This window comes from Terrapene carolina, unplaced genomic scaffold (genome assembly GCF_002925995.2).
Source record: "Terrapene carolina triunguis isolate 2854851 unplaced genomic scaffold, T_m_triunguis-2.0 Scaffold647, whole genome shotgun sequence".
Classification (NCBI taxonomy): domain Eukaryota; kingdom Metazoa; phylum Chordata; order Testudines; family Emydidae; genus Terrapene; species Terrapene triunguis.
This window is the reverse complement of record NW_020664998.1, coordinates 20,921-29,668: the sequence shown is the minus strand read 5'-3', so window position 1 is coordinate 29,668 and position 8,748 is coordinate 20,921. Positions and strand designations below refer to the sequence as shown.

General features: G+C 61.9%; 1 protein-coding gene across 1 annotated transcript; it reads left to right on the top strand.

The window, feature by feature from the left end:
- The first annotated feature begins 272 nt into the window (after nt 1-272).
- Nucleotides 273-4,931, top strand: LOC112117900 (phospholipase A2 inhibitor and Ly6/PLAUR domain-containing protein-like). The gene is made up of 6 exons (XM_026659659.2): nt 273-351; nt 798-906; nt 1,492-1,599; nt 2,559-2,714; nt 3,144-3,287; nt 4,425-4,931. The coding sequence occupies exons 2-6, from the start codon at nt 852-854 to the stop codon at nt 4,586-4,588; spliced, it is 627 nt and encodes a 208-aa protein (XP_026515444.1). The 5' UTR covers nt 273-351; nt 798-851; the 3' UTR covers nt 4,589-4,931.
- The last annotated feature ends 3,817 nt before the right edge of the window (nt 4,932-8,748 follow it).

Genomic DNA, 8,748 nt, shown 5'->3' with positions numbered 1-8,748 from the left:
GCCCGTTCCACGTGTAAATCAGGAGTCACTCCACTGGGGCCCGTTCCCCCGTGTAAATCAGGAGTCACTCCACTGGAGTCCCTGGGCCCATTCCCCTCACTTCCCCCAGGGTAAATCAGGAGTAACTCAGCGAGGCTGCTCCTGTTTACACCAGCGCCGGGGGCTGCCCTTCAGCAGGGGGAGGACGGGGGAGGGCTTTGGAGAAGTGCCCCGGTCTGGCATGGTGCCCGCCTGCCGCACCATCTATTTAATCAGCCCGCCCCTGCCCACTCCCCAGCCAGCAGCTAACCCCGGCATCTCCGCGGCCAGGGACAGAGCTGCAAACCCACCCCCGAGCCCTCCGCTGCCTAGGTGAGAATTCCCTCTCCAGCCGACCCCGCCGTCCCTGCTCCTGCGCCAGCCCCTGCCCCTGCCCAGCTGGATTAAACCCAGTGCTCAGGGCAGGAGAAAGCCAGGCGGCGGGTGCCAGGGCCTCTGTCCAACCGGGGGACCACTGGGCAGGGTGGGAAGAGACTGGCTCTGGGAATGTCCTCGATCCATGGCTGGGCTCAGCGGGCGACGCTGCCAGCCCTGCTCGCTCGGGCGGGCACTCCCCAGAGACAGCTGCACAACGCCACGGCCCCCTACAGAATATCGGGGCTTCCTAGTGCGGGGGAGGGGGGTTCTCCCAGAGCTAAGGAGAGAACCCAGGAGTCCTGGCTCCCAGCCCCCCCTGCTCTAACCACTGGATCCAAATCCCTTCCCAGAGCAGGGGGCAGAAAAGCAGACTTTGCTCTGTGATGTTTCCTGTGTTCCAGGCTAGGTGGATCTGTCGCGGCTCCAACACCAGCCCCCCCACTCTCTCCAAAGCCATGGACGTTCGTCTTGTCTTGTGCCTCCTCTGGGCTCTCCTAGCTACAGCCCATGGTGTGTGGTGTGAGTTTCTGGGGGTCTAATGGATTAGAGTGGGGGTGGGGAGAGCCAGGACTCCTGGGTTCTAACCCAACTCCTGGAGGGGGAGGGGGGTATAATTGGTTCTATCCCCAGGTCTGCCAGTGAGCAAGTCCCTGCTCCGTGCCTCAGTTTCCCCCACTACTCCATCTATTTGACCGTAATCTCTTTGGGCAGGAACTGTTTCTCAAGGTGGGTCTGTGCAGCACCTGGCACGACGGGGAGCTGATCTCAGATGCGGTCTGTGCAGCTCTTAGGAAAGCATCACGTGGATTGTTCCCCTGAGAAAATCACCATGGGAAACGTTCCCATTTTCCAGACAGGGACCTTCCTGGTCTGGCTGCTGGAGGGAGTCAGCAGAAATTACTCTGCCTCCGCCCTCGAAAGAACTTGCAGGGGGGCCAGCCCAGCCAAAAGCGTCCCTGGGGGCCTGAGAACCCGGCTCACGGGATCTGAGCCACCCCGGTGGCCAGAAAACGACCTGGCGAGCCAGTAAATGGTGGGCAAGAAGCGGAGGAGGAATCATTGTTTGCCAGAACTCAGGAGAAATTCCTTTCACAGCACGTCCTTCCAGCTGTTACCAGAGCATCCCCGGGGAAAGCAGCATAGTGAGGAACTGTAGGAGTTGGGAAGATTCTTGCATCACTGCCCAGGAGGTGAACACTATCGGTACATGCCGTGGCACCGTGACCCGGAGCAAGACACGGGCTCTCTAGACCGCACATCCTGAATCAGCAGATTAGAGCAAAATCGTGGCGTTCAGCCAGGGCCATCCCAACCCATTTGGGTGCCCTATGCCCTTAGGGTCTGGGAGGCAGGGGCTGTGGGGGGGCACTTTGGGGGCCCCACAGGCCCAGAGTGGCCCAGGGAATTAGCGGGGGGCCGGGAGCAGCCTGCTCCACTTCCCTCGCCCCGGCCCCAGCAGTGTCGCTCGGGGGAGGGGGCTTGGGGGAAGGGATCCCACCCCCACTCACCAGCAGCAGTGGGAAGTGGAGCAGCTCGGCCCCAACCCGCTCTACTCAGCCAGCTCCCAGCCGCGGCGCTCCGCTTCCCGCCACCGGTGAGTGCAGGGTCGCTGGAGGAAGAGGTGGAAAGGGGGCGGGCTGGGGGTGGAGCGGGGGGAGGGTAAGAGGGAGTTGTCTGGGGCCCCACACCCCCCTAGGGTCGGTCTTGATCCTTGCAGGGGGTCCGGCCGAGGGATAGGGCTGGTCGCCGGGGCTGGTGCTACCACCTATGCAGCATGCAGCTGCCTAGGGCACCATGAAATTTGAAGCAATTTGGTGCCCCAAATGTCATGGTGCCCTACGCAGCTGCATATGCTGCGTATGCCTAAGGCATCTCAAACGGGTTTTAACTCCCAGCCCCTTGGCCCTAGCGGGACCCTGTCAACCCCCCCCCCCAAAGTAGAGAGCCCCAACTGCCAGGCTAAGGCCCGTGGGATCCCACCACTGCCACCAGTTTGAACACACCGTCACTCCGTGTGGGGGGGTTGGATCAAACACTGAGGCAGAGCTATGTGGGGCAGGGTGTGTGGCCTTAATCCAGCTGTAGGGAGCCGGCGGGAGGTTGGGGTTCGGGCGCTATCTTGCTTTCACCCCTTGACAGCCGCTCCTTCCCCTCCCCACCAGAGGGCGTGGTGAACACGGGCGTCTTCCAGTCCTGCATCCCCAGCCAGTTTAGCCTGGAGGGCGACCTGGACTTCGAGTTCGGGGAAGGCGTCTACGTGAGGGTCCACTCCGAGATCTGCAGAGAGACCAACTGCAACACGGGGGAGATAAAGGAACGTACGTACCCGGCCTGCGCCCGCCCTCACCCTGGCACCTTCCCTTTCCCTCTGCTGCCCTGCACCCCTGGAGATCAGGGACCCATTGCACCGGACGCTGCCCAGCCCCCCCAACCGAGATCAGGGGCCCCCCATCCTGTCGGGCACTGCCCAGACACACAAGGAGACACAGCTCCTGTCCCAACGAGCTTCCAATCTGAATGGACGCAGGCAGGATCATTCTCACCATGTTCCCGTTGGGGAAACTGAGGACCAGGAAGGTCCAAGCTCCCCTGGCCAGTCAGCGGCGGAGTTGGGAGGAAGAGAACCCAGGCGTCCTGAGGCCAAGCCCTGTGCCTTCACCGCAGCCCACCCGCCCTGGAAACGCCGAGACACAAGGAGCGGCGTCCTGCTTCAGCCCCGATTCTGATTCCCCGCTCTTTGTCCACAGGCCCCCAAATCAGCACCGTGCCCAACGGAAGACAGTGCCCGTCGTGTTATGCCCTAGGATCCAACCACTGCCGCCACAACAAGATCCTGCACTGCCAGGGGGCTGCCAACCACTGCATTGACATCACCGGGACGCTGTCAGAGAGTGAGTTCCCCATAGGCCCCCCCAGGCCAAACCTGCTCAGGGGACACCCGGGCCTGCCAGCAGGCACTGGACCAAGCGCCCCCCCCCAAGTGGGGCAGGCTGCAGGGCACGCGGGCGGGGCTGGGGGGAGAAACGGCCTGTGTTCAAAATCTGCAAACGAAAAAGGGGTCCAGCGGGCGGATGGTTCAGAATGACTTCATCTTCTCCCCCTTTTCTTCTTCCCCTCTTCCCGCCTTCCCCCTCCGCCCTTGGGGTCGCTGCCCCGTGGCGGGGGAAGCCCCAGCGCCCGGACCCCGCTGCGGCCCTGGGACTGCAGGAGTCTCACTCCCTGTGGGGCCGTGGCGCAGGGACAGAGCTGCTCCGGTCGTGGGGCCACAGTGGGGCAGGGCTGGCCTTACCATGAGGAGAACTGAGGCAGGCGCCTCAGGTGCCCGACTTGGGGGGGGGGCACCACTAGGACCCAGAGTGCAGAAAATTTCAAAGTTTTGGCCCAAGCAAGGGGCCTGGGGGTGTCATGTGAGCTCTCTGCCTCGGGTGCCAAAATGTTGTGGGCGAGCCCTGCAGTGGGGGCGGGGACAGAAAGGAGCAAACAGGTTGTGGGGCGGGCGGAATGTGGGGCGGGGCCCTGGGGAAGAAGTGGAAAGGGATGGGGCTGTGGGCGGGGCCGCGGGCAAGAAGTGGAAAGGGATGGGGCTGTGGGCGGGGCCGCAGGCAGAAGGGGCGGAACAGGGGCAGGGCCCCCCACTTGCTCTGGCCCAGGGCCCCAGGAAACCTTAATCCTCCTCTGCTGTCTTGTCTGGTCTCTTTTCCCCTTTCTTTTCCTTCTGTCTCTTTCCTCTTGTCGTCTCTCCTTCCTGTCCGTTTCCTCCTCCTTCCCCCTTCCTGACCCCCCCCCCTTTTCCTGGGGCTTTTCGAAATGGCCCCAGGCCAACTGGAATTGTCCCCTTTCCTCATCCATCCCCCCGCTCCGGCCAGTCGTCTGTCTCCTGCTGGCGTCTCTTGTTTTACACGGAGACTGGAAGACCTGGGTGGCAGATGCTTGGCCAGCGCCTGGGGCAGTGGGGCTCTGTGCCCCCCCCCATGCCAGGGGCTCTCTGCCCCCCCATGCCGGATAATAATGCCAATTTCTCTGGGCAGAAAACATCAACATCGAAACCCCTTTCGCAGCCAGAGGATGCGCCACCAAGGATGTGGCCAAGATCAAAGCCGGGATGTGCCTGGTGTCGGGCGTATTCATCTATCAAATCACGACCATCCAGTTAAGCCCGGCCCCCAAAATGGAGTCCGTGGACGGCTTCTGATGCCCTGCTGAGCTCCATCCCACTGGCACACCCCCGCTTCGAGCTATTCCCTCCCACTCCACCCCCAGGCCTGTCCGTGGCTGGCCCCCCAGCTGTGACTCAGTTTCCCCCCACCCAAGGGTGCCAAGCCCCCTTCATAAAGCGCTTTGAGACCCATAGGTCCAGGGCCCAAGCCAGAGACCCATTATGGGCTTTGCACTAAGCGTGATGAGCTTAAAAACAGGCCTGAGTATTAGAGACCCATTAGCAGCTTCTCCCCAGAGTGTGCTCTGAGGGGTAGAGCCCAGGAGTCCTGGCTCCCAGCCCCCACTGCTCTAACCCACCAGCCCCCACTCCCCTCCCAGAGCCAGAGAGAGAACCCAGGAGTCCTGGCTCCCAGCCCCCAATCCCCTCCCAGAGCCAGGGAGAGAACCCAGGAGTCCTGGCTCCCAGCCCCCCCTGCTCTAACCACTAGTCCCCACTCCCTCCCAGATCCAAGAACAGAACCCAGGCATCCTGCCACCCCTCCACCCTCTGTTCTCACCCTCTGTATTTCCACATGCTAATGCATTGAATAAAGCTACATCATAAATCCAAATTCCCTGCAGAGCGCTGTAGGGGCCATAAGGAAGCCGACCTAGCCATGGTGTAGCCAGCGCTGAGTCGACAGGGAGAAATCAGACGTCCCAGCTCCCACCTCTCGGGGAGATGGACTAACTCCGGCAACAGACGCACCCCACCCTCGGCATAGTCGTGTCTACACTGAAGCGCTACAATGGCACAGTGGCCGCATTTCAAGTGGACACTAGGGTGGCCAGTTGCCTGGTTTTCGACCGGAAAGTCCAGTCCAGTCAAAAAGGGAACCTGACAGTGTCCGGTCAGATCTACTGACCGGACAGCCAAAGTCTGCAGGCGGGGGAGGTAGGGAGGCGGTGGGTCATTGCCCGCGCCAGCCCCTACTGAGCCGGGGCTGCCTCTGACCTTCCCTGGGCAGCTGCGGCTCCCAGCCCCAGTTCTGCAGATGAATCCTTCCTGACCCCAGCTGGGGGGTGGGAGGAGAAAAGCAGTGAGCGAAGAAGGGACGGGGGGGAGAAGAGGAGTGGACAGGGTGGAGCCTCGGGGAAGAGGCAGGGCAGGGGTGGGGCTTTGGGGAGGAAGAGGCAGAGCAGGGGAGGTTCCAGCACTCCTGTTGGAGTGTCCAGTTTTTAAATATTACTAAGTTGGCAACTCTAACAGACAAGCCCTTAGAATTCAGGACGCTCACACCCATGAACCATCCAAAACCAGAGAGAGACAAAGCAGGCTGCTCCCTAAGGCCGCGAGGCCCAGCTCGCCCCCTCCCTTTTCTCTAGGCTGGCTCTCCACAGACTGACTCAGGCCATGTCCATCCATGCAGTGCCCCCGAGCCTGCCAGCAGGACCGGGAAACCCCCAGAGCATTTCAAGGATGGCTTGTCACTGTACCCCTGTTTCCAACATGTCCCCAAAGGGGGAATGGAAGGAACGTTGGACAGAAACTCCAGCCTCCACTGCCCCTGGGTGCAGGTCCAGGTGGGGTGCAAGAGGGGCAGCAAAGAAACCGCTGTCTGGAAAATTGGCCACTTTGTCGCTCTGTGCCTCAGTTTCCCCTTCTGTGCAGTAATCTTTCCTTTATCTGTTTAGGCTGGAAGCTCTCCAGGGCAGGGGCTGGCTCTCAGTGTGTGTCTGGGCAGTGCCTGACACGACATGGGTTCTGTAGAGGAGCAGACTCACCCCTGCGGCGCCTCCTGCTGGTGACTCTGGGAATTAGCTCTTCCAGCATCCTGGAGCGTCCTCTGCAGGCCAGTGGTCTGCCTGTCCTCTGGCCCCATGTCCCTCCCAGGACCCCACTGCCCTTTTATCTGGGGTGCCACCCCCTGGCAGCACACCCCTCAGTACTAGGGTCTCCCCCCCCCAGGGAGCCCCCACCCACTATCCCCACCTCACCTCAGAATAAGGCCACTGCCAGTCACCAACTAGCCCCCGCTCCCTGGGGCAGACTGCAGTATAGGCCACTCATCACAGGCAAGGGTGGGTTTGGACCTGCCGCCTTGGCCTACCCCTGGGCTGCCCCCGGCAACCCCCAGTACCCCTTGGCCTTCTCCTAGGCCGCAGCCAGGGGCTATCCAGGCTGGAGCTCCCCTGCTCCTCTGGCTTTCCCCAGCCCTGCTCCACCCAGGTACTCTGTCTCTAGCTCCCTGCAGCCAGGCCCCTTTCTCTCTGAGCGCAGAGAGAGACTGTTTGGGCTCCTGGCTCACAGCCTTTTTATACAGGCCAGCTGGGGCCCGATTGTGGCGTGGCCCAGCTGCGGCTGCTTCCCCAGTCAGCCCAGCTTTTGGGGCTGCAGCCCTCTGCAGGGCTGCTTTTACCTCTGCTATTTTAGGAGCGGGGTAGCCACCCCGCTACAGGGTCCCTGATCTCAGTCAGGGGGTCTGGGCAGCACCTGGCATAATGGGGACCCCCAATCTCAGTGGGGTCTGTGGCCCCCAGCACCCCATTGTGACACTGTACCCCAAAGCAACAGCCCGGCACCCCCATATTTACCATGGTGATAGCATTATGATGTGGTTTGTGCGCAGTCTGCCTTGTGAGGGATCATTCTAAAAGTCTTGATTTGCTGAGCATTAATACCCTGTTGGATTGGATGCGGCCGCGCTGTATGGGGAATTACCGCGTTTTGCTACGTGTGCGTTACTGAAAGAGGTGGTGAGGTTGGGAACACCCACAACCAGCCTTTCAGGGGCAACAATGGATAGGGCCGGATTAACCTTTTGTGGGCCGGCGCCAAACACATTTGTGGGCCCCCATGGGGCAATGGAGCCTGGCACGGGGAGGTCAGTCCCTGGAGCGAGGGGCCAGGCAGAGGCAATGGGGCACGGCAGCGGCGGCCCCGCTCCGCCCAATGCGAGGGCACTAGTTACAAACCGCCAGTTTCCAGACACACAGTGGCCTGCCCGGACCTGTGCTGCCAGCCTGCCCCTTCCCCTCGGGTGCAGGATAATGCCACACCATACAACCCCCCCCCCCAGCCCAACACCCCTGACTCCCTATGGCCAGAGGCCCCCCAGACCCACCCAAAAATGCACAGTGCCCTGCACAACACCTCCCCTGCCCACAGCCCCACCACAACTACCCAGCCCCTGCACCCCCCACAGGCTCCCCACTCCCCTAGTGCCCCAACACATACAGATCCTCCCCACCCCTTCTGTGACGAAGTGGGGGGGTTTTCTTGGTTTTCCCAATGGTTTGCATGCAGAGGGGGTGGGACTCAGTGTCCCTGGGTGTTACTGGTTTAACGAGGTGATCAGAGAGGGAGTTTGTTGGTACATAGGACCAGAGAGGGAACTTGGGAGCCCATCCGATGGCCTGGAGGACGGAGACCCCAGCGACTGGTGACCTGGTGACCCGGAGGACCAGCTCGGGAGTCACAGCCAGTTCTGGGCAGGGGGAGGACAATGGGCTGCGGGGAGAGGACCCCGGTGACCTGACCAGCCGGTTCCAGCCCGAGGGGCCAGAGGACAGGAGAGGGGAGAGGAGGCCCAGGCGACCCTGTTTCCCTGGAGAGAAGACAATGGACCGATGGGGGGCTTGGGGCCGGGGGTATCAGATGCCCAGCTGGGAGCAGGGGGGCTCTGGGCTGGAGAGGGGAAGCAGGCAGAGCCCACCTGGATGCAGAGAGACTGGGATGTGCTGGGCTGAGGGAGGCCAGGCCTGAGGCCCTGAGAGTTTCTTGTGCTGTGTTCAGATGCTCAATAAACCCTTCTGAGAGTCGCTCCAGTCTAGAGAACAGGGCGGGGGGTGGGGGGGCATTATTCCCTCGGGGAGTGGAGGCCCCGGGGGCCCAGAGCGAGGGGACTCCCTGAGGGGGCCCACGGCAGAGACAGACGTGCTGAGGCTCAGAGAGGTGCGGCTCCAGGAGGTGGAGGGGCCTGACCCCGGGAGAGAGGGACTGTCTCACTGAAGGGGGTTCCCCCATGGACTACACAGGGCCAAGAGTGGGCACGATCTGTGAGTCCGTGACAAGGTGGCAGCAGAGGATGGTTGGCGGATGCACCCTGTAGTCGGTTGGCTGCGGGCGCAGGCGCTTTGCAGTGAGTGGCTGCCAGCGATAGAACGAGGGTATTGAACGGAACCAGCCTGGAAATGGCCTAGAACCAGCTCCGT

Coding starts and splice junctions, on each gene's coding strand:
- LOC112117900 (XM_026659659.2), top strand. CDS start 852: ATGGACGTTCGTCTTGTCTTGTGCCTCCTCTGGGCTCTCCTAGCTACA. Junction 2,715..3,143: donor CACGGGGGAGATAAAGGAAC/GTACGTACCCGG, acceptor CTTTGTCCACAG/GCCCCCAAATCAGCACCGTG. Junction 3,288..4,424: donor CACCGGGACGCTGTCAGAGA/GTGAGTTCCCCA, acceptor TTCTCTGGGCAG/AAAACATCAACATCGAAACC.